Source organism: Ammospiza nelsoni, chromosome 3, assembly GCF_027579445.1.
Source record: "Ammospiza nelsoni isolate bAmmNel1 chromosome 3, bAmmNel1.pri, whole genome shotgun sequence".
Lineage (NCBI taxonomy): Eukaryota > Metazoa > Chordata > Aves > Passeriformes > Passerellidae > Ammospiza > Ammospiza nelsoni.
The window spans coordinates 36110693-36136052 of record NC_080635.1 but is presented as its reverse complement, the minus strand read 5'-3'; the positions used below and the strand labels follow the sequence as shown (position 1 = coordinate 36136052).

General features: G+C 42.1%; 1 protein-coding gene across 1 annotated transcript in view; it reads right to left on the bottom strand.

Moving 5' to 3' along the window:
* Positions 1-19452, bottom strand: part of VIT (vitrin) — a 53559-nt gene extending 34107 nt beyond the window's left edge. Inside the window, exons 1-5 of the mRNA XM_059468454.1 lie at positions 19389-19452; positions 5793-5862; positions 4022-4087; positions 2900-3056; positions 920-1053 (exon numbers count right to left, since the gene is read on the bottom strand). Of these exons, the coding sequence (XP_059324437.1) occupies positions 920-1053; positions 2900-3056; positions 4022-4087; positions 5793-5823 (388 nt within the window). The 5' untranslated portion in view covers positions 5824-5862; positions 19389-19452. The remainder of the gene's footprint in view (positions 1-919; positions 1054-2899; positions 3057-4021; positions 4088-5792; positions 5863-19388) is intronic.
* Between the last annotated feature and the right edge of the window lie 5908 nt (positions 19453-25360).

The window sequence follows — 25360 nt, the reverse complement described above, 5'->3', positions numbered from 1 at the left end:
CATAATTTTTAGTAGCTGTTCAGTTGCTTGAGCTGTTGATTTTTCCAGGAATGATGTGGTTAACTAACATCAATTTGTTGTACCTATCTTAAACCTCCAAAAGTGCAGACCAGCAAGAGCTGGCCCAATGTATCAAGAAGTTAGATTTAGAATTTTTATGGAAAGCAAGGTCAAGCAAACCCTCTTTCACAAAGGTAGAGTGAGTGCAAGTAGGTTTAAGATAATCTGAAGCTGGTGTAAAGGGGATCTAATTTGAAAAAAAAACTTTTTAAATCTGTGAATTTTGTTGGTAAATGCAAGTGAGTTCCTATATATATTACGGGGAGTAAAAAGGAATGAGAATTAAAGCAAGATGGATTTACCTGCACTGATTAGATATCAAAACTATCTGGCTAACAGAGATGGAGAGAGTTCCTGATATACTTGGGTTGCACCAGTCAAATTGCTTCATATAAGGTTTGCATACATACAGCAGGGTTATATGGGGCTTGACATAAATCCAAAGTCATTTCAGGAGATACAAATTCAGGTGCAGGCTGAGGATGTTTCAAATGGCCAAAAGGCCTTTCAGTTCCCTCAGCAGCACTGCTTTCCAGGGTGAAGAGCAAGAGATTTTATGCATCAATAGCTGGAGTTAAGGTGCCTTCCAAGGCTCAGTCCAGAGCAGCTATCACCTCCTGCAGTGGGCTCAGACCTGGGCTGGGCTGAGCACACCCCTGGCAGGGTGCAGGTCTCCTTGCAGGCCACAGGGGAAGCCTAGGACGAGAAGTGTCTCAAATGCACAATTCCTGGCAAAGCTGGGGTGGGCCTGTGGTGATGAACCAGGTGTGCAAACCAGAGGCTGCCTCCCCCTCTGCCCAGTGCTCTCAGCAGGCAGTGGTGGAGAGCAGGAGGGCAGTGCCCCAGCCCAGAGCTGTACCTGACACCAGGAAGGATTCCCTCCAGCGCGGCAGTGACAGGGACCGGACACCGTTGGAGAAGCTCCCGCGGTAACCAGAGTGCCCGGCGACTTTCTGGACAAGAACCTTCCCACCTGTGTTGTCAATTATACCACTGCAAGGAGGAAAGAAAGTGTCTGAGGGGAGAAATGCCACAGAAACCTTCAAAACCCTTCTACAGTGCAAGAGGTATGAAGTGATTCCTGTCACCTTTAAACCAGGGGTGGTGGTGGGGCTGAGATGTCACTACTAAGCCGGCTGCTAAGAAATATTTGTGCTCCTTCCACATAAAGAAGAGCAGTTTGTTGCAAAGTGCTGTCAGGATCTGTTTGCTCTTCCCACTGATCGGCTGGTCCTCTGTTTAAGCTTGACCTAGTTGCACACAAGGAAAAGCTACTGCCTTCTTTACAATTCCTGCAAGCTTGATTGAATGACTCAAGATAGAGGCAGAGGTTCTCGGAGGAGCTTTCAGGCCAAACACGTGACAGAATGTGTTTTCTTTGACTCTCAGTGTGTGTTTTCTGCAAAAATCCAAGCACGTTTCTGACCTCAACCTGGAGTAAACTGGACACAATGTTGCTGGAAACTGTAGGAAACCTGGCAGACTCCAGGTGTGGTGCCCATCAAATGGTGTTTACCACACAGTGTAACATGTACCTCCAGACAAACAGGAATCCTGCGGTGTTTGCAGCCTGCTCTGGCATCACCAGGACAGCAGGTCAGCTGGGAACCAGCTGCAGGGGAATTGTAGGGCTGGCAGTAATGAGCAGGCAGGAAAATAAGTACTGGGCAGCAAGCAGGAATGAAGAGTATGTTAGAAGTGTACTTTGCTGTGGTAATTGTGAGAAGCTGCTGTTAAAATAAATGTATGGAGAAGAAACTCACTGTCTGTGGAATTGCAAGCTAACAAAGCCAAACCCAGCTGTCAAAAAAGAAAAAGTGAAGTCCTCGCTATAACAATACAGCCAGCCAGGCTGCAGGGAGATTGCAGTTGCCACCAGTATTTTTTACCTTCCCTTTGGGACTAATTCTGCATGCCGAGACAATTCCCACTGTGCACCAGTATGTGGGGGGGGGATTTGCGGCTGGAAAGCCTTTCCCTGGCAGTCAGGTCCGCAGCGAGGGCAGAGCTGCAGCCAGGAGATGGCAGCGCTGCGCACACAGCTCCTCAGCCTGGGCAAGGGGGGAAATCCCAAAGCCTTAACTCTCCCACTTTGCCCGAGATCCAGGTACTTCACAGAACTGGAAGGACAGCAGTAGCTCAAATAACTCCAAACTAAGGCAAGTTGTCAACGAGGCTTTAGAAGTTCTTGCTGCGTTTTTGGCTGGATGCATCCTGCCTGTCCATCCCAGCTCCAGCTGCAATGTGTTTTGGTTGTGCAGTTATTCTCCGTTAGAATTTTATGCACATTTTTGCATGGCTAATAAAACTCTGAAAAACTTTTGCTACAAAATTTATGTTACTCATTTCCTTGTGCAGTGTCCTTTTATGTAGCAGGAAAGCACATTACTCAGTCTTTGAAGTCAAGGACAATTAAGTTCAAACCCAGAGAGCCAAACCAATCCCAGAAGTATGTGAGTTATATGTATTCATCACTGGTAATATGCCTATTTTTTCTGAAGATTTATTAGTTGTAGCAGCTCCATCTCTATCTTCCACTTGAATAATAATAGTACAATAGTAATTTGTTATGCATGAACGAGAGATCTGGAAATCTCAAGACACTTCTCCAAAAGTTGAGAAACTTCTTCAAACACAACTAATTTCTATAGGACTACAGGATTGACAGCACTTTGTAAGAATGGATCCATGCCATCACACATGGAATTTCTCTCAGGTTTTCTACAGCAGCCTGCAATCAAACCTACAAGTGGGAACTGTAAAGAATTTGAAAAATCAGAATCTCCCTGCACTGAATGACAATTTTATCTGAGTGCCTCACTCATTTCAACTCACTCACCTGTGAATTGCAGCATTGCAGACACTGGAGAAAGAAGCATAAATGTCTGTGCCATAAACACGGTGTTTTACATCTTGACATCCCGGAGGGCACTTTGCAATGAATTCTGGATTGATTATCTTCCCTGCCTTGACATCACAATCAATCTGGGGTACATCTGTGAGTGCAAAATCTTGGTCAAGTCAGATTGAATGCTTTCATGGCTGAGAGATCTTGTCATGAAACAGTGAGTGAGTGACAGGGATGCCCTCCTCCCAAGCCATCATATCAATGGTTTTGGGATACAAGACATCTGTGTCTTCTCCATCTACAACATAACACATAATAACCCCTATGCCAAGGGACGTGGCAGTCACTAAGGACAGAATAAGGAGGCCTCTGGGTATTTCTGACCTGCAGTGTTTGCTTCTCTGAAGGAAATATCTGTTATGACACTTGGCTGGAGAGAGAAAGAAATGTAGTCACCCAGCCTGTGGTTAACACGTGGGAAGGAGGGGGTGGGGATGCTTCCCAAGCCTCCCACTGCGCTCATGTAGCTCCATTCCATCTTTATGCCGTGCTGAAGTCACAGCCCATTATCTTGCCCTTAATTTTTAAAACTTTCTGCTGGGTACAGTTTACTTTGAACAAGGGATTTAAGTGTGTATTTACAACCTCGCAGCAGGCTTGCTTGTCAGCTACATGAGCAAAATAATCTGTGGACAGAACTGCTCCTGCAGCAGAACAGCTGAAAGTTAAACATGCCAGTGCACAGAGCTGCACCACTTGTCTCACACAAATCAGCTACATGTGCTTTGTGTTACAGCTGGTCCATTTCACATATTTATTTCTCTCTCTCTCTGTGAAAACCTTAATGCTTGCTTTGATCCTTGTGGGGTACCTAATGACCTATGAAGACACATATTAGCAGTGAATTACAAAATTTTCCCTTTATAAATGTTAAGTGCCATACACTTTATTCAATGATTTGTTTTCAATTAAAGAATCTTTTAGCTAACATATAATGCTATTGACTCCAGACAATCGTGGAGAGTTACCAGAATATAATCTTACTTTGCACCATTCTTATGCACTGGACATGTTTGCTGTAAAACAGCCCAAAATTCTACTGAGACCACTTACATAGCTTAGCCTTTTTTGTCTTCTTTGTGGCTTCCTTGGCTGTGTATGTACACGTAAGAAACACACCTAGAACAAATAAACATAGTATCAGGAAAAAGGTGGACTATCAACATCAGTCACCACAAGCTCCTCTGCATGAGATTTCTCAAATTTGAATCAACAGGTTGAAAACCTGAAATAAGGTTATTTTCAGCCACATTTAGGTTTCTACTTCGTGGTTAACTTTGCAGTCAAGATGTCATCTGCTGTGGGGAAGTTCTCTGAAGGGGATTGAAGATCAGTTCAGTTCACACATTCATCTATGCAACTCACTATCTCAAGATGCCATGGAGTCCATGTGGTCCAGAAAACCACAAAAACATTTCCACAAGCAGTGGGAACTCTTTGTAAATGGTGCAATATGGATGCCAATGAAACAATGTGTTCTGTGCAAAAAGCAACTGGGAATTTTGGGAGCCAAAAATTCTTCTTAATAACCATTTGGGAAGGTTTTTCTGTAATTTTGTGTTGTGACATTTCACTCACTGGTGGCAGCAGGTGAGGGGTACTGGGCAGCATTAGAGAGTGTGTGGGGTTCTAGGGTGGCATGTCCCAGCAAGGGCACCCATTTTCTTCAGTGAGCAGGATTATGGTTTGAAAAGTGTAAAAGAGACATATGCTGTTACTTTAAAAGTTACATCCCAATATATGCCCGTAGCTTACCATGTTATGTTTACTTGCTAAGCGATAACATGCAAAATCTCTTTATTCTCTGTGCTTATCTTACAAGCATTGTATTATGGGTAATAGATAATTTCATCACAAATATCTTGACTTTCCTGTTCACCTTTCCCTTCTCTGAGCTTTCAAAGGGAATTGAAACTCTCTGTGATGTGTCAGCTGATCTTTTTATCCTGTGTTAAACTAATCTTACTAGAATATGCAGCAGAAGTAATTTCCTTCTTTCCTGCTCTTCTCTCCCTAGACTGATTGCAGAGAGTTTGTAGACTTAATCACACCTAGAACTTGCTCAAAAGTTAAAGCAGTCTCACACTGTCTGAGGTGACAGTGCAGAGGTGCAGTATTTGGGCCTTTTGTCACCAATGCAGTTGTGTAACCATGGCAAAATTGTAGTTAGTTAAGAAAAAAAGGAATGTATGAGTGGAAAATAAAGGGCAATAACTCAATTACTTGGAATGTTACAGCACAATCTAATGTGGGGAAAGTAATCTGGTAATTTATGTAGAAGAACTACATAGATTGCTGTAATGTGAACTAAGAACAACTGTCCTGACAGACTTGAGGATAACAGCTAGAGGGAATTTTGCCTGGGAATGTCACAACCAGAGTGTTCATGTAAGATGAATTGCAAGTTCTGGAGTTCCTACATGTTCCCAAAAAGTGAGAACCTGTCTGACTGCCAGGGGAAAGAAAATAAGACACATTTATAACCTTTTGGTACCATCTTGTTCATGGAAAGAACAAGAACAGGGAGAATTGAAAAAGCTGATTTTTCTTTAGAGGGAATCTTTACATTACAGACACTTTTCAGGCCCACCTGATATGGACTGCATATATTGGAAATGTCTGCAAGTAATGAATATTTTTTTCTATGCCAAAGCCAAGAAGTTTGTGTAGCCCATTTCTGAGAAGCTGTGCCAAGGCTTACACCTGCCACTGAGAGCTTCATCAGCCATGGAGTCCAAAGGGAAGAGAAACAGTCAGCAGCCACTGGACATCTAGGATGGGAGAATACAGACCCTACAAATTGCAGCACATCAGCTGTACTTACCAAAGAAGGTTGCAATGACTGTGGCCCTCATGGTGAGTGAAGCAAAATCTGGATGTGTCACTAAGGAGCACTGAAAAGGAAAAGCAGAGTTCATCAGGCTGCATTTGGAGGTAAGGCAGATGACACTGAAATGGTGGGGGCAGAGGGACTGTGTGCTCTTCTTTAACCTTTCACAGTCCTCACATGCTGCATCCTCTATGACACTTTTTAAAGAACAACTGATATCCCCAGGGGAGGTGATGTTTGGGCTATCACACTCCCATGGACTAATTTTTAATTCTCTCCAAAATTTGTCTTTTGCTCCAGAAACCAAGATTTCACATACTTATTTCAGAAGCCAGGGTCAGGAGAGGGCAAGGTGGGCATGGACATGTTTTGACATCTATTCAAATCTGTTCACTGCTCTTCTAAGAAATAATCAAAGAATTGTCCTTTCTGCACATCAAAGCACACCAGGTAATCTCACATAGATAAGGGGAACATAAATCCATTTACTCCTGGAAGAAGTTGCATGAAGTATTTTGCAATTGTTCCATCATTTGTGATGGAACACACATCAATTACTGGTTTCTTTCCTTTTCTGAGGATGTGTATGTGTGTACTTACATGTGAGCACCTGAGATTAAGAGGATTCTGTCAGAACATCTGGAAAACATTTTTTCTGGGTCTGCATACATGGTTTATGACCCCTGCCATCCCTGAAGCTCTTGGCCAGGCTACAAGAATTCAAACTTATCAGAAATAACCCCTCTCAGCCCCTCCTGGGCATCATCTGCTGCTTTTGCTATTATTTCATGATTGTGGAGGGAATCCTGTGTTGGGGACTCATAGTTAATCATAGTCATTAAAGTACTACATAATGTTTGACAAATTGAAAGGGAGAATATCAATGATCAAAATAAACTTGATCTTCAGAGAAAACTTATTACATGCTTACAAGTGGAATGATTTGTTTAAAAAAAAAGAGCTAGCTATGAAGAAAGAAAATAGGAATGTTAAATAAGAATGCTAAAGCTGGTTATGACCAGGGAAAGCAAGATATCTGCTTCCTGGAAAAATGGCAGATTTCATCTGATTTCACATAGCAATTCATATACTCAGAAGCAGGGCTGCAGTAACCCCAGAAAGAAATTTAGAGAACAAGGAAGATAGAGGAGAGTAAGAGAAAAAAAAAAAAAATCAGCATTCTGTCTTCATATAAAATGTTTCCATATTTTTACTTTAATTGCTCTTCTTTTTCAAGCAAGCCACATGCTATGAGTGAGGATGACTAAAACAGTATGCTAATCTAAACTGAGTTCAGCCAGTTCTGGCTCTATATAATTTATAACTCTTTTTACATAGAGCAGATCCACCTCTGATTTTTGCTCCTGCACTGCAGTTGGAGAGCTTCAAGTGCCAGGACAAACTAACAGTGTCACTTCCTAACAGCACAATGTCTATCCTTGGTGATATCCCTGCAAAAGGTTCCTGCTAGGCTGCTAAAGCTGAAAGTGGCAGAGGTTTCTCAGAAGCCACAGAACTGAATCTGGGGGACATGGAAGTGGCTCAGCACAGTCACTGTGACTTTCTGAAGAACGTGGGCAGTGCAGTGGGGGTGACCCCAGGCTGTGCAAGCCATATCAGCAAGAGCAGATAAGTGGTGATATTCTGCTCTCATGGTTAGCTTCTATTAAAAAGAGTTGCCCATCTTTTGGAACAAAAATCCCTTTTAAGCATTTACTGAAGTTTGTTTCTACTGTGAAGCTGTTAAAAGAAATATCACCAAGATGTAGAAGAGTGCTCAGAGAAACTTAGCTCAGATGCTTTTCTCCTCCCTTCTACGTTTCAACCCACTAACACATCAGAGGTATCAAACAATTGCTCCCCTTCAATGAATTCTCACTTTAGGTCAATCACAGAAAAAGAAGAGGCAGAATAGGAGTTGCAATGCATTTGCAGAACTACCATGCACCATTAAAGATTGTACTGACACTGGCTTAGACTTTGCAAAAGATATCTTAATATGAGCATTCCCAAAATTTGCATTGAATAAATTCAGCATTGGCATTTTTATTTAAAGTCAAAGAGATTTGTGTGAATTTTTCCTGGCAGTATTTGGCTTGGTGCTGAGATGTTTTTCATCACCAGCTTAATTACAGTAGAAGAAGTCTGAGATGGTAAAGCATCCATGTAAAATCTGGCTTCATGGGTGGGCTGCTGTGGGGGGAGAGTCCAACAGCGCCTAACTTTTCCTGTCTTACAAAACATGCAACCACCCTTGTATCACCAGGGCTGCACAAGACTTCCCACTGCTTCCTGAAGGCCCTGCTGTCCCCAGGGCATGGCCAGCCACCCCAGGAGCCACCCCAGTCCCCTTGGGTGTCAGAACCCTAGGCTTGACTGCAGTTGCATTCTCTGCCTAGTTGGCTGGTGGGAATTTCTCTTTAAGGCAATAGAAAGTGGGCTTTTGTTCCTAAATTATTATGAATTCACTGTGGAAAGAAGCCAGTAAATCTAAAAGGATTTAAGACTTAAAGGCTGTCAGGGGTTCAGCAGAGTTCAGCAGATCCCTTAGCCTGCAATAACAGATGTTTATCAATAAGAAAGATACTGGAAGCATTTAGACAAGGCTGTTACATTTGCTTAACAGCTTTGTTGTCGCAGCTAAACTGAAAAACATCTTATTGTAGACTTTGGGTCTGTGTTAGTGCTAACATCCTCATGGAAATAAATTATAATAGTAAAGAAACTTGGTTTTGCCACTATAATAATTTCTACTATATTTCTACTAGTTTTTGCCACTATAATAATTTCTGCGTATCAGGAGAAATGCACAGACATCCCATGACACAGCCCTGGTGACAGTACTTCAGGGGGTGGTCCTGGCCTTCAGACCCTGGGCTGTCACATGGGGGAATGCACAGGAGGATTTACATTGCTGCCTATTAAGAATCAGGCACAGAAGCTCCAGGCTTTCTGTAGTGGGAATCTGTGTGCATTCATTGTTTTTGGGGCCTAGGGTGTCCCCTGATTTAAGCTGTGTGAGATCTCCTACACTGTGCACTGGCATGGCATCTGCTCCTTCACACTGCTAAAGGGAGCAACAGCCTGGAAAAAACCAGTGGGTTTTTTTGTTTCTCTGGGAAGGAAAGGGAAAGCAGGGCTCCAATCCATACTTACAACAGACTTTTTTAGTCTGTGTAGATCCACTGAGAGGTTTGGGGATGTTTTATGTGTAGATAAAGAATGACACTTTGCTATTAAATATGAAGTTGTACTTCCTTTGTTGCTTTACAAAATGGATAGATTGCATTAAAACAAACTGATAAGTTTCTACTTTGTACTAGTCTGGAGCATGAGTTTTGCTGAGACTTCTCCTAATCAGATTTCTGTTGAGGCAGTATTTACAGTCTCAGTCTGGGAAGTAGTGACTACACACTATTAAATCTCCTAAACTCTGTGCTGGATCTCTGTTTATCAGAGTACCTTTTCCCATCTGAATCTTTCAGACTGTCATAACAGAAGTTACCTTTATGCCAGAGAAGCTATTACATATGCATTACATTAGCACATGCTTCAATTCCTGCTAAGTACAAATGTAAGGAGTATCTCCTTCAGTGTTCCACAGTGCAGCTGATATTTTACCTTTTAAAATAAAAGCCTTATTTGAAAGAACATTGATTACTTTTTCCTGACCACAAACACTTGAAAACTCTTGAATGTTAGTGAAGAGGCAGAATTAGCAAGCTATTCTTTCTGTGTATAAAGTAGGATGTTTTATACTGACCTTTTATTAGCAACTTGACTTTTATAAAGATCTGAGGGAGCTGCTACATACTACAAACAAACAGATGGTTTAAATGCACATAATTGTCACTGTATGGCAAACTGCAATATTTTCTGGAGGAAGTGCAGATTATAACTCCTTGATTTTTGGGGTCAGGCACTGCTGTCCGTTCCATGTGCAAGCTGAAATTCTTTGCTAGTGCCATGTGCTTTGCCTCTGCAGGAGTAAGCAGTTTATCTCCTGTAATCTCCTGTGCAACAGAAATTAATTTGTATACTCTCTTTGTACCACAATAGTGTGTGTCATTGTTTCCCTTTTCAAGGGGTTCTAATATCTCAGCAACACTGGCACCATAAAGAAAAACAGAAGTGGATTTGTCTGAAATCTATTTGAGCAAGTAGCATGGAGTTAGCAGCAGGATCTCTAAGCACTGTGGGTTGAGTTAAATATGTGCCCTTTCTGGGAAAATCAAGTGGGCTTGGTGTAGGTGTGAGTAAACTGGTTCTGATAAACAAGAGCTGATCATCATCTTTGAGAGGAAAACATTTCAGATTTGTTTTTTGTTGTTGTTGTCGCTTTTAAATTTTTTTTATATTATTGTTTAACCCTTTCTTTGTTGCATGCTCATACTCTGTATCCATGGTATTGTACATTGTTTGGCAGTGCAAGAACTGTTTGTTTTGGAGCACACAAGGTAATATGAGTAGCACTTGCCACATGTGATTTAGTTTCACCCCCTTTCTTGTCAGAGGGATGAAGTTATGTACCCTCAGTGCACTGCGTTGCTCTGAAAGTCTGTACATTAAAAAAAGTATCTAAGTGGCTGTTTTTTGAAAAACTGGAGGTACTGAGTTTTGCTGAGACAGAAAGGTTGAATTGATAGCTATAGTTCATTATGGAGGCTTAGACTGACCTGTAGGTGTACCAGGCCAGGTCACAAAATGCAAGATCCAAGGTGCTGTTTTGTGAGGTGAGCTTGTCTGCATGGGAGGATAGCCTTTACTCTTTGTATGGTGTGAAATAGAATATATGCATCCAGGAATTTAAAAATATCATAGACTTCATCACCTGCTGCTATAAGAAAAGGTGAGTGAACACTCACCTTTCATATTTCTTCTGTGATGAGGAAAACATGGGTCCAAATTCCCTGAGGCCATGGACAGTTATCCCTGATTAAGGGTTCTCACCACTTGCTTCTTATGACAAGAGTTTGATGGCTGCCACATAATGTTTTACATGGTGCCTGCTGTGCTTTGTGAGGTTTCTGACTCTCAAGAGGGCTGTGGGGGCTGCTGGCAGCCAGTACCTCTTGTGGGGCACCTGCCACGTCACTCTCAAGTCACTGAAGTGAGGTATGGGTGGATTCAGAGGTCTGAATTCTACCTAAGTTGCACCTTGGGCACAGGAGTAATTTTTTTCTGAGGGTGGTTGAACAAATGCAGGTTGGTGGTTTATATGCAGGTTGGCAAGAGGAATTTAGTTCAAAATAGCTCTCATTCAGGTAGGTACAATGAAGAGATTATATACCTAAAAACTTAGAGACACATAGAAACATGTAAGCCGCCCTGCAGTACTCATTTTGTGTTCATGCAATGCGCTGAAATTAAAACATAAGTTTGAAGTAACAGTGATGATGACTTCTCTGCTTTCCACAGAGCTCTTTCAGAAGAAGGTAATTTATTTAAGACTAGAGTGTGATTTAACTTGCCAGACCTTTCTCAGAGCCTAAATAAAACTGCAATGATTATACATTTTCATCTGTCTCAGCAAGAAAACCATCAATTATGTTGGTCTGACCTGCCCCTTCCAGCAAAGGAAGAGATACATTTAGAATATGTCACCCACCCACAGAGAAAATATAATTTGGACTGTCTGGATTATGATTTCTTTGGAGGCCATTACACTGTACTTTCCTGGTTTCTGCTAATGTATTATGCTTTAATTTTTCATTTTGATGCACAGATTTCATGCCTCATTGGGAATTGCCGTTTGTGAATCCCTGTCCAGAAAACTTCCTCCCTCTGTTCTCCTCCCCACCATGGCTTTTGTCTGCTCACGTATCTGCCCCTCTCACTCTCAGGGAAACTTTTTCTACTTTTCTAGTTTGACTATTACTTCTGCTTAACAACATTCAGACCCCAACCAGGTGCCATCAATCTCTGGCACTGCAATTTTCCCAAGAAATAGAGGGCAGAGGAAAGTACTTGCAATTCAGCCACACAGTGGCAATTCAGCCTCACAGTGCCGGAGGGCTGTGCTAGCTTTGTAGCATGAGATTTGTGGCCACATTTCTTTCCTTTTCTCTCTCTCTCTTTTTTTTTTTTTTTTCTAGAAAATGTGCCATTTTCTATTTCCAACAAATGGTTTAAACAAGTCAAAGTGACTTTTTAAAGTGCAATACATGGTTTCTTAGATTGGATGCACAATAAAGAGCACTGAGTAACCATGCTATTGTGCTGCCTGCAAACTAAGAATTAGTGTCCTGTGTCAGAATTCCCCTGAAGGTACATATTTAGTCTAAAAGCAAGGAATTTCTGTTAAAGGCACTGAAAAAACTGCACATAACCCTGGGGATGGTTTTGGAATTTCTGTAGCATGTTCAAACAAAACAACATTTTTTTTTAGGTGGAAACTTAGAAGCAGAAATTTAGAGAAACTGTAGGATGTTTACTCTCTGCTTAAAGCTACACATAACCCTTTGCTACAAAAGTGAATTATATGTCTAGATCAAAAGCCAAACTCATCCTTGAGCATGCTAGTAAATTTATAAAACAGCTCACAGAAAACTTTTATTGATCCAGTATCTCCTACAGTTTGTATTACTGTAGTGATACAGTAATAGTGATGTCCCATGCCAAAGGCAAGGACTGACTGGATAAGGATTGAGAAAACATTTGTAATTAAACAAAACCAAAAAACAACAAGAAACCTGGAACTACCCTGGCATTGAGCACTTGTTTGAAGTAAGGTAGGAAGTGATGAAATTCATTTATGTCTAGTAATGACAACTTGATCAAGGAAGCATCTTTCACAAAAGGTCTTCAGCAAATCAGGAAGCATGGGAATGCTGTAGAAAGCATTTTGAAAAACTAAGCTGAAATTCAGTTCTGTGGTGGAAACCAGTAAACTGAAGTTAAGAAATTAGTTTCAATTTTGCAGTCTCTTAAAAATTATAGTCTTGTGCTCCTTGCACTGCAAAACATTTTCCCTTTTATATTTTGTACTTTTCAAAAAATATTATTTTTTCCTAACTGCATTACTTCGGTTTGGAAATGTTTTCTCCAAGTCTTCTCAGTTAAATATCTTTCTGATACCTTTAGTTTAGAAAAAAAAAAACAACCATGTGCAACAAGGGAGGTTGCTACCAAAGGCAAAGCAGAAAACAACCCCAAACCACCTTCTGTCCCTCATTCATCTTGTACTGCTGCTTTGTTGGGACCTCCCAATGGCTTGCCTCCTTGCAGGGCCAGCTGCTGAGGGCCAGCATGCCCAGCCCCGCATCCCAGGACATTCTGCAAGGCCACGCTGCCCTTGGCCCTCCCCAGGCCGTGGTCACTCATTGCTGCTTTGGCTTTGCTACAGACTGCTCCAGCTGTGTCCTCCCAGCTCCTCTGCAGCCCACTGCAACCCAACAGGGGCGCTCAGGCTGATGCCTCTCACCTGATGGGGCTGTTCTGGGAGCATTTTCAAAACCCTGGACCTGTGAGTAGCATTTCCATTTTTTGATGACTGAAGAAGACATCTCAGGGCTCCAAGCTGCTCTTGGGAGGAAAGGGAGCTATGGACTGGAATGAGTGCCAGCATTATAAATGAGGCTATTAGGGGTTGTGCTGCTTTCCTGGAGACGTGCTGTTGGTGGAGGTGCTGGTGAGAGACACGCCATGGTGAGGGCCAAGCTGTGCAGCCTTATGGCATGTGTGTGCTGGCAGCACTGGGCTCTCTAACATATGGGGCATGTGGACAACGTGAGGAATAGCTCAGCTTCCAAAACTACATTCCTCAGGACCTGAGTGCCCTGGAGGGGAAATGAAAAGCTAGAAAACATGGTGGCAGAGAAAGTGGCCTTCAGATCCCAGTCCTGGATACTGTGACAGTGTAGGTGCAGCCAGAAATTGCTGAGAAATGTGTCTCAGAACCAGGCTAACACTCTTTTACATATTAGAGTATTTAATGTGCAAATAAATACTCTAATTTTGTATATTAGAGTATTTAATATGCAAAAGCCTGCTGTTTTTCATAGAGGTGGATCACAGGATTCTGTTTCTGAGAGACCAAGATCAAAAAGGGAAACCACGTGGACTTGGAGCAGGAACTTGTAATTTGTGGTCTTTTGTTTTGAAAACAAACGAAGCCTACAGTCCTCAGTATTGCATAATCTACTTCCTTGCTCAGGAATTTTGAACTTTGGCTTTAGGAGATTACCATATGAGCTTCTACTTCAAATCTAATTATTGCCTAACCTATGTATTTATTTCTACATACAGATTTCACCAACAGGAATAGAAGATGTAGACCACAGAAGACTGAGTTTCTGTCCCAAATTACCACCTATTTTGAGATGCAGTTTGGTGGACAGGCTTTCTCCAAAACAGGGTGCAAGTAGGCTTTTATGATTTATGTGGTGTCAGTATTTGCCCTTATGACATTTGTACAAAGTTACTCTGTTGGAACCGCTCTAAAACTCTCTAACCTCTTACCCCCTCATCTGGACACTCCTCTCCTTCCTGAGCAGCCTCATTTTCATACAGCCTCTTTCCTTCTGTGCTTCATGTCCTAAAACTTCTTCAACCAAGCCCAGAAGGACAAAATTTTCAAGTGTTGAAGAAGCATTGCAGAAGAGGTGAGAAGGATGGGCTCCCACCAAGGCAAGCAGGATGGATTCCCATCATCCTCAGCTGGACGGCTGCTGTGAAAATACCCCTGTAGTCAGGGAGTCCTTACCCTTTTGTAGCTCTGACTCACTGAAGTTGTCCACAGCCAGAATACACAGCCCTGCTGCCAGCTTTCCTCTATGTCTCACCCCTGTTCTATGGGCTGAAGGGTAAGTGATGTATTTGGGGGAAACAAGAAAGAATGGAGCCTTCTGAGTCCCTAAAGGAACCTGGCAGGGAGATCGAGAGGCACAGACATGGCCGTGTCCAAACTTCCCTGTAAATGAGTGGTTTTTGAGAGGTAAAAATTTCCACAGTTTTGTGTACAAGCCTGAAGGTGTTGGAAATCCCCAGATCATCCTGGTGGGAACATTAAAGGATTGCATGAATCTACACAAGAACATTCAGAATCTTCCCAAAAATTTTGGCGCATGTGTTCCTGCCACTTGGCAATTCTGCGCCTTTTTCATATGAAACAAGCTGCCAGCTGAAGGGCTGCTGGCTGCTGTGTTACATGTGCTATATTTACAAAAATATTTTATAAGGTGATAGGCTGAGCAACAGTTTGCAAGTGCAACGTGAATGTATTTTTTATATCTGTGTCTGTGGGATGTTCAGTGGAATGAGGCACATTAAGGATAACTGACACAGATTGTGTTCTTAATGTGCCACTGACCTCTTAATGCACTCTGAAGTTCTGGAGATAAAGATGGGATGGACTTCATGGGTGCTAGAATGTCTGTTCAGCCACTACAGCAAGACTGATATTAAGAACTGCTTAAATCTAGATAATTTGAATGGACCAGAGATGGTTATAAACACTCTTCTGAATAGGAATGTGTTTCCAATTCGGGAAATGAGATATAGACTTGGGTGCTCTGCTTAAAAAGGGAAGGAAAAAGCTGCAGATAGCGGGGTCTTTTTGGTTTTGGGTTTTGGTTTTGTTTATTTTTTGTTTGGTTGTTTTTTTAAATTAAAATGAATTTTCATGAGAAATATTGATGCTTCCAAGCTGCTGGGAAATTTTCTTTCTGATCAACATTTTCTGGTTTGTTTTTTCTTTTTTTTCCAGGCCTCAGTCACTGAAAAATGAGCCCAAAGAGGAAAGGCAGCCCAAGGCAACCCAGCTAAGTCCTGCTGGAGAGGAGAACAGAGAAGATGGCAAGAGAGCTGAGGGTGAGCTGGCTGCAGAAGGAGGGAATGGGCTCTGTTCTCTGCTGGCAGGGCACCTGCAGGGGATGTAGTAGCAGCCCTCAGACAGCACTAAATGTAGAGCTGCCCCAGAACAGAGTTAGATGCAGAATGTTTGCAGAGCCAGAGCAAATACTTGGGTAGCTAGCCCATGGGTGCCATGCTGCCAGGACTGCCCAAACCTGGCAGCTCCTGGTGTTTGCATGGGGCAGCTACACCCACACAGGCTGCAGTCACAGCTGGCCAGTACAGCCACCCCACAGGCACCCTTGGAGCCTACAGAATTTCAGTAGATCCTGACTTCTCTATGGGCCACAGTGCTGGAAGAAAAGTTCATCAGTTCATGCTCCTGTTGTATCTGAACAGGCCCCTTCACATCCCTCCTTTTGCATCAGCTTGCTTTCCACCGGGCACAATCACAAAGCACATTTGCTCCTGCCCTGAGCTCACAGCGCGGCCTGCAGCCCCTGTGTGCTGGGGGCTTGGAGAGTTCACAAGGGCGGCGCAGGCTCTGGCAAGGCAGACAGGCAGAGTTTAATTTCCTAACAGATACAATCTAAACAGCCACAGATTTTCTGGGCATTTCTGTGCCTTTCTGAGCCTCTCGTGTGGCAGCGGGAAGCTGTGCTGCCTGTGCAGATTTACCCAGGTTTTCCAAGAGGGAAAAATGTGCAGCAAATAAAGGAACTGAGATGCAAAAGAGTGGCAGCTGCTTTAGGACTGTTAGAGAGGCTCTTTTACGGACGAATGAACCGTCAATTTGTAGTAAGACATTGTTTTCTAAACATAGCATGAAAACTGTTATCTTGCCTGGCTGGTCATTAGAAGAGAGATAATTATAGTCCCTGTGCGACAGCCGGGCCCAGAACAGGGCCTGCATTGTCCCGGTCCCAGCTGAGCACAGGCACAGGCTCCCCAGGCAGCGCTGGGACAAGGGGGCTCCTTGTGCCCCGGCAAGTTCAAAAGAGGAATTGAAGTGCTCTAAGTAGGTGTTAAGCACCTATTTCTCTCTCCGACTCCGGACTTAAAAATCTGCTCCGCAAGAGAAAGATGTGCAGGGCAGATCTGCAACTACTGTAGCTGCATCCCCCCTGCTTTTTGTACAATACATGCTATGATTATTTTTTTTCTTTTATTAAAAAAAAAAAAAATCAAAGCCCAAAACATCAGTTTTGTGGTTCTGTGTTTCTGTTTTTCAACACAGATTAATGGAATCTGTATGATGGACAAGTTTTCAGAAGGAAGGACATATTATATGTTCAGTGTCCACTTCCTGAGCCCTGAATGAGAAACCTAAACCTCAGGTGATGCTGCAGCAGGCTGGAGGAGTCCTGGTGTGTACCCAGAGCTTCAGAGGGCCAGGGCATCTCTCCAGGACTGCCAGGAAATTCCAGACTTTTGTTTTTCATTACCCATGCAGAAAAGACCCTGCCACCCCAGCCAATTGCAATGGGCCAGCACACACCTCGCTGCTCTGGCCCCTGCCCGTGCCAGTCCCACTACAGGGGCAGTTCATGGCTACAAGTGCCACTGCACTGTTTTTTTCAGGAATACAGTTAGAGTTGCAGGTAGAAAACTGAGTTATCACTTTTTCTTGCTCATTTCAACCAGGTGCCTTAAATGACTTACCTATCAACACTTAAACTGAAAGAGAGTAGGTTTAGATTAGATATTAGGAAGAAATTCTTCACTGTGAGGGTGCTGAGGCACTGCCACAGCTTGGCCAGAGAAGTTGTGGATGTCATGTGAAGGGTTTTCTGACTAGAGCTTTATTTGTGGCTCAGAGAGGGAAAGGGAAAAGTTGAAAATTCTCCAGGCAGACCAGATACAGTCAAGTTTTTGATGCCATTGTTACACAAACATTGGTTTTATTTTTAGCAATGTTTTCTAAGAAGCAATGGCCAGAAATAATAAATAATTCCAACATTTCACATGAAGTAATTGGCCTGGTTTTCAGCTTCTGTGTTCACACTGTGGCTCAGGTACTGCCCTTTTAGAAGTACTCCAATTAATTTTGACCTAAAAGAGTGTAATAATTAATTTCCTACTTCTTCTGTGAAAGTAAGTAACTAGGTGAAAAGGGAACACCTTGTTAATGTCTCATCTGAAGGAAAGGCTTTTGTAGGATCTTATCCTTATTAGATGAAAGAGAATCCAAGAGGACTATCTTTCTTGCATTCCAAGTGTGAGGAAACCTGGTGTAGCTAGTAAAACTACTTGGTTCAACCAGTCAGTGGTAAGTGCTGCAATTAGACCACTAGGGAAAGTAGTGTCTTACATTAAGTAAAGGTAGGAGCAATTAAAGACCAAGTAAAGAACATAATATTACTACTACAGGTGGAAACACAGTATTGGCAGGACATTCAAAATATCTTCTTAAAAAAATACTTTTTATGTACTGAATAACTGAAAGACAGGAAGTCCTTTTTGTCATCCCAGTGAGAACAACTCCAGCAACTCAAAGCATTGAGTAAAACATGCAAGCAAAGTAAGTCTGTTTAATATAAGATACTAACTTAGTATTTGAAAATCAATGTGTTTGTAATGCAGTTATTTTTGCTTGAGTTCTCTTTGCATCTCTGAAGGAGACCAGTCTTACAGCCACGATGTCATTCAAGTGATGAACTGAGTAAAGTCTGAGGAATATGGTAACACAGAAAAACATAGATTTTCTTTGAGTGTAGACAAATGCAAAGTGTTTTTAACTTCAGGGTGTATGTAGGAAAACACAATCTATAAACATATCCAACTCCATGGCTTTTCTCAGTAAAATGTATTTTAAAAGACATCTAAACAAAATTTTCTCAGTGTGTGTTTTCTTGTTTTGATGTTTTGTTTAAATTTTGGAGAGGTTAGAGAAAAAAACAGTGTGCTCTAAGGAGGACTTGCCTCTGTAATGTGTAATTTTCCTTTTGCTCTGAATGTGGTGTAGTTCCCATAAACTCTAGGAACAGAATATTAACTAGAGTTGATATTTAGCTTGGGGCATTTGGTTCATGTTTGTACTGGTTGGAGAGAAATCACATTTTGAAGAGACTTATCAAGACTCTAATCTCTCTGCAGAGAGCTGAGTGGCTGTGGCAGGCTTGACAATGCTATTCATGTTTGGAGCCTCGCCACCAAAACAAGCACTCAGCACAAAAGGATGTATGGAGTCCAGGCTACTGTACTGTTCATACTCTGTATCTATCCATTACTAAGAGAGTTCACACCACAGAAACACACATGCCTGGAATAATACCATTTTCCACTCTGTGCCTTGGAGGTTAGTGTTCCCCAGTGTCAGGTAGTGTTTATTAAGGGTACAACACACATCTTCCTATTGATTAAAAAGAGTTAGTGAAAAAGTCTTGAAACCAAAACAGTTTTAAACTGAGGAACAAGTTGCATTGTCTACCACAAACTATTTGAACAGAAGGCTTGAATAAATGTCTATTGGTGTGTGGCTTATATACAGCATTCTTTATCACATAGTTAAGCCCTTGCTGTTCAGGCAGTGAGTATATGTGTCCACTTTAACAGCAGGGGCTTAATGCTTTCATAAATACTTTATGAAGTATATATGAGTAAAGTACAGTTTCATTCTACATTTATATCTTCATCTTCTTAGGTCTTTGATCCTAAGCACACAGCTGGAATGCTAAATAAAACATTATGTCCCTACAGTTTCTCAGCACTGAAAATATTTATTATCAACAGGCAAAAAACACAACTTCCCCCTCTCCCCACTAAATAAATATAGCAGAAAAACAACATCAGAATTACCTTGCTGGAGGTGTGCAACTTTTTATTCCTTTTCTCCACACAGTATGAAAGTGGGTTTTTTTCCAAGCTTTTCTGTATCCCAAACTCCAGCAAACATTATTCTAGAGAAGGAGAGGCAGGCAGCAGAGGGAGGCCTGGACACCTTTTTTCTTTCAGAGAGGAGCTAATCAAACATTCCCATCAAGCTCCGAGCTCTGTGAAAGGCACATTGCTCTCTGTCCCCCCTCCCTCCCTCTGCTCCTCTCTCCCTCTCTGTCTCTCTCTCTCTCTCTGTCTTTCCCTCCCTCACACACAGACTGCAGAGCTCCTTACACTGATTTAGCAGCTGAATTAGGCGGTCCTATTTTAAATATACGTTCCCTCCCACATATTTTTGGTAGGGATTTCTATGCTCCTTTTGCACTAGCCTGTCAGATTTGTCAAGTTTTTCTCTTTTGGGAAGTGAAGCTTTACTCAGCTGATGTTGTGGCTCATTTTTTTCAGTCTCCCCGTGCAGTTCAGCACTGTGGTGAAATAACTAGAACTAGTAGATGAGAGTAAACCACACAGCCTTAAAGATTATAGCTGCCAGATTAGTTAGATGCAGATCAGGTTTAAAGAGAAAAAATATCTTTTGAAGAGCCAGACTGTGATGCCTTTACTTATGTGAATAGCATCGTATTCCCCCAGCAGTTTCCCTGAAGACAGAGGATTAGTGACAGGATAACTTTGCAAGTCTGGGCACAGAGAAGTAGAAGTATGGCATAAGGGTTCTTTCTGATGAAGTTGGATGTGAGGATTTAATAAAATGCTCTCAAAGGCTAATAAACTGGTATTTTTTAAGTGTGACCTGGCCAAATGAGATATACAAAAAGAGTAGTTTCTTTAAGTATCTGTATGCAGGTCTCCTAAAATTCTTGGGTAACTTTAAGAAGAAAAATGTATTAAGATAATCAAGATCATAGCATTTATGGGATTATCACAGAAAGTGCTGGTATCTCGTTCCAGGATACTAGAATGTAAACTATAATTTGCAATTCCATTTAGGTATTTGGAAGCATATAGATAACATCCATGGGTGAACATACACTGTTTAATCTAAGATCATTACGGATGAAAAAAAAATCTAGTATAAATACAGGAGATTGACTTCAAAACACAGATTAGAAAGACATGTAATTCCTGATTTAACAGTCTCCTAAATGCCTTTAGTTCAAAGGGAAGGTGATTACCTGGTACTTGTAAATATCTACACCAGTACCTGCAGAAACTGTGTAACAGCTCAGCATATTAATAAACAGTACAATATCAAAAGTTTATCAGCAAGCTCCAACTGTGTTACTAAGCTATAATGATCCATAATTCATTTTATTCTCTTAATACAGGAGCTCTGGCTTGCCATGGTGAGTCCATGCAAGGCAGGATGCACTTGACTGGCAAAAAGCCTCTTCAGACAGCAAATCTGTTAGCATTTCTACCTAGAAGATCTACTGAAAAAACCTGAAAAACTTCCCCCCACTGTCCTAAGTCTTATTAATTCAAGTTAACAATTTCAGGATATCATCTCCTTTTTTATAAGGCTTTGTGAGGTTTAATTATTCAGATAATGAGGGACAAAAGGACCAAGACCTTAGGACTACAGGTTTAGAGATGTATAGGTACAAGGGGATAAATATCTAACTACTGGGGTTCTGTAGCTAAGTTGCTACGTGCCACTTCCCAGTGCTGGTGAAAGACTGAAGTCTCCATGACAACTCCTTACTTGCAGATGCTGGTAAATCAAAAATCTTTGGGCACAGACCTTCACTGGTCTTTAGGCACTTACTTTCCATTCAAGCAGCTTGTTTTCAGGAATCCATGGGAATCTATGTAGACGTTCATTTGCCTTTATTGCTTTACTGTATTGCTTTACAGTCTCAGGTCAGTGGGTTACCAAGGAATCTTGATCTCAAACCAGAGCAAGTGAGAGGACTGAAGACTGAGCTTCAGCAAACCAAACCACGGCTGGGTGGCAAAGGCACCTGCAGAGCATGCAACAGGACTGCATCAAACCAGCTGGACTGGTGTTGTTTAGTGATGGAACAGAGAAGCCAGACACAGCAGATGATTGGGATGATGGTATGGGCAAAAAGTCCTGCTGAGGTTCAGCTCCTGCTGCCCGTGTCAGCTCACTGAGTGTTGTAGCTGTTGGCATGTGGAACGCTGTCGACAAGGCGTCAAAGCAAGAGCAACAGGGCATGACCAAGGTCATGCTTCTTTGTTGGTGCTGCAGGGTGGCAGTTTTACAAAAGAAACAGCTGATAGATCCACTTTTCATTTTCCATGGATGAATTATCTTATTTGTGGGTAAATTATACCACAGGCAAAGAGCCAGCGTGGTCCTGGCAGGACTTTGCTCAAATGCAGTGGTGTGAGAACACTGCTTTGTTGCTTCCAGAAACACAGCAATGGTGCAGCCCTGTCCACTCTGCACCCACCTTGCTCTCCCAGCCTTGCTGGCTCCACTCCTGGCTCAGGATCAAGAATGCTGCCAGTTGGGTGGCACATTTCTGCATTGCTGCCTGAGAACTAACCTGGCATCCTGGAAATGAGCATCCCAGGAACTGTGGAGCAGAAACACTGAGTAGGCAGAAAAAGAAAACTGTCTGGTTTGTTATTATTCAGGGTATTCAGCCTCTCATTATCGATTGTAATGGAGAACTGAGGAGTATCAAAACAAAAGACCGAGGAGGGCACTGACTGTCTCTTTTTATCACAACATTTCTGAGTGCCGTCGCCTGTGCTCTTTCCTGACAGAGGCAATTTCCAGCCACCCAGGAGCTGACAACACAAAGAGCAGAAACAAGAGGTAGACCATGTTGAATGGCACTACTTTGGTACTGGGATTTGCCACAGGGAAAGATTTGTTTGCAAAAGAGATGGCTGTGCAGTCAGGAAGCCACTAATTTGAAGACAAAAGGTATTGAACATGATTGTCTAGGGGATGAAAAAGTGCTCCCTATCTGTATGTGTCCATGTGTTCCACCATTGCTTCTAGTCTGAGGCCTCCACCTCAGTTAGTTTTCTGCCAACTCTTAGTAATATTTCTGGTAGTAGTTTTAAAGTTTTACTGTGCTCTATTTTCATGTGCAGGTTAGTTAATGCAGGATTTATCATGATCCATTGAAACAAAGCCTGAAAGCGAAATAATGCAGACCTCTTATCTGTCCCTTGAAGCAGCCAGTGAATAAGACCAGAGAGTCAAAGAGAGTTGAGAAGGTCCTTTAGTTTTTGAAGAAAATGTAGTGACCTGTTCAGATATTACCTTCACTCTGGAAGATAGAAGAAAGAGAGATAATATGTATGTAGGCAATGTTAGCTCTGACAGAGGGGATAACTGGCCAAGACTCAGTAAGGAAGTCTGGTATTTTCAAACAGAGGTAGCAGCAACCTGGAAGACTAGACACTTGCTGATAGACCTTAGTCACAGACCTTTAAATAAATCTGCATTTTGAGATCATCTGTCATGCAGAATTTTCAAGGCACACAGTGTTTATTACCCACTGCTTTGGGTAGGTGGTGGCAGCTGAAAATCTGACTTCACTGAAGGGAAGCTCACTGGACTTAATCTAATCCTCATAAAAATCTGACTTCAACAGTTTTTAACAAAGCATTTTTAAATAACATAACTAGTGGACTTACATATTTAAGCCAACACAAAAATGTAGGATTCCTCATGCTTCCCTCTTTCTGCATGCACTCATTCACAGGTAAATGAAATAGGGAAAACCTCCCCTATTTTGAAATGAAATTAACTCACATGTTCTGGGTTTGATGCTCACCAACTGGTATGGCCCCTGATCTGAGAAGAGGCTACTGTGAGGGAACCATCAGAAAAAGCTGTAGTTTTGCACTTCTTGTGCTTACATGTCTAAATTCAGTCCGAGTTCATTACTGACTTGGTCCATTATCTTTTGATCTTAGCTGGCCTTTCTGTAGTGATTCACACGAATAGGTCAAACTTTTGTGGAAAGAGGAAGAAAGAAAGGTTTTACTCTGTAGTAGGTTCACAGAGTAGGTCAAAATCTAAGTGAGAGCAGAGGATGGTGATTTGAAAGGCCATAAATTGCTTCCAAGAGGTTTGTGCAAAGGGCTGACAGGCTAATAGGTCCTGTGGAGCAGGTGTGTGCACCAGTCCAACCCATTCTGTTCCTCTCCCCAACACTCGGGAGGAATTTTGGCTCTGCTGTTGTAGGCATAGGCAAAGAAAATACTCTTCAGGTATGTTATAAAACAAGATATGCCTGCACAATTTTTAGAGAAATCCAACCTTTGTCTGGGAATTTTTTCCCCCTTGAAGGCAGAGAGTTTCTCACATACCAGATCTTTGTCCTGCTTGTGGGACCCAAGGTGAATACTGCTCATCTGGCACAAGGCTGTGACTGCTCTCTAAAACCATGGAATCATTTGCTCTCCAGGTTATGAATAGGAAATATATGAGACCCAAGACTGAACTAACTGGCTTGTGATCATTACACAGAAAGTGCTGAATGTACCTGCTCAGCTGATCAGTGTGGGCTTAGTAAGACAGTCCTGACTCTGCATACATGGAGAGAAAACAGGCAAATTAAATGATTTCTGCCAGACAACATGTAGCTATGTCACATCTAATCCCATCCAGGTGCTTAAACGGAAAGGAAAAAGTTTTCTGCTCTCAAGCAATTACCCTCGAGTCTTTTCAACCAAATACTACCACAGGAATCAGAGAGCAGAATCTTACAACACCCCAAGATGTCACGCACAGCCTGGCAGTGCTGGCTCTGTTCAAAGAGCATGGTTGCACATGTTAGAGTTAACTCCTAACAAGTGGAGTTCAAATTCTGCAGTTTTTCCACTCAAACTCCATTAAACAAAATCTTAACTTATGCATTATTACACTTAAGGCAAATTCTTCTTAAAAACCATTTATGCCTGAAAAAAAAGTCAGACAGAACAGAGTGGGAAGTTAAAAGTGTAATTGGGATGGCAAGGCAGCTAGGGGGTTAACATTGTTTGGATTTAGCTGCTTAAAGCACTTATATTGAAATGGGCCTGAGGTAAATAAAACAACCAATCCTCTGTAAGGCTTATATAAAGTACATTGATGTGTTTGTCTAGTTTTTGAGAAAGGTAGGGAGGCAAAATTATGTGTGCTGTAGCCCTTGCCAGCATCAGAAACATCTTAAAATAATTAGAGAAATTGGGTAGCCAGGGCTCTGTTTTCACTTTTTTATGAATGAGGAGACCTCATGGGCCAAATGAATGCATAATATTGGCATGCTTGGCTAAATGGATGTGTACCAAACTTACAGTGTGTAAATATGAAAACCACGCTGTGTTTCTCAGAGAAAATGGCAAAGGCCATGTTTCCTGAGACTGTGGAAAAGCTGGGCTCTGTCAGTCAGTCCCAAGTCCTCAAGTCTTTGTGTGCCTCAGACTGAAAAAGTGACCAAAGATGACAAAATCAGCCCTTTTAGGTTTGCCAGGGCAATGTTCAAGAGAGAGCTGATAAGCCCCTTACCCTGGGTCTTCTGCAGTGTATGGCAGAGCAATGGGTTCCTGGGAGCCTGCTATCCCTATCCCAACTGGGCAGGCTCACAGGCTTCAAGGATGAAGATTTGTTGTGGAGAATGGGAAAGGGACCCTTTTTCTGTGATTGATCCGTGAAGAGCTTGTGTCTTTCCAGTTGAACAGTGACCATTTTAATTGTTGGATTTTTTTTAAAGGTCCAGGTGATCACTTTCGACCTTGCCAGCCTCTACAGCTATCAGAAGACATTAAAAAAAAAAAAGGTGAACTTAGTCTTGGAAGGCATTTGAACAAACTCAGAAGTTACCACTTTCTGTTCAATGTTTGTACACTCTGAGAGCATGCTGACATGTACTGTGTTTACTGTGGAGAAGCAGACAATACCAGTTAGGACCAGCAAGTCTGGTGTATTTGCTTATAGTTCTTGGACTGTAGCAGAAAGAAGC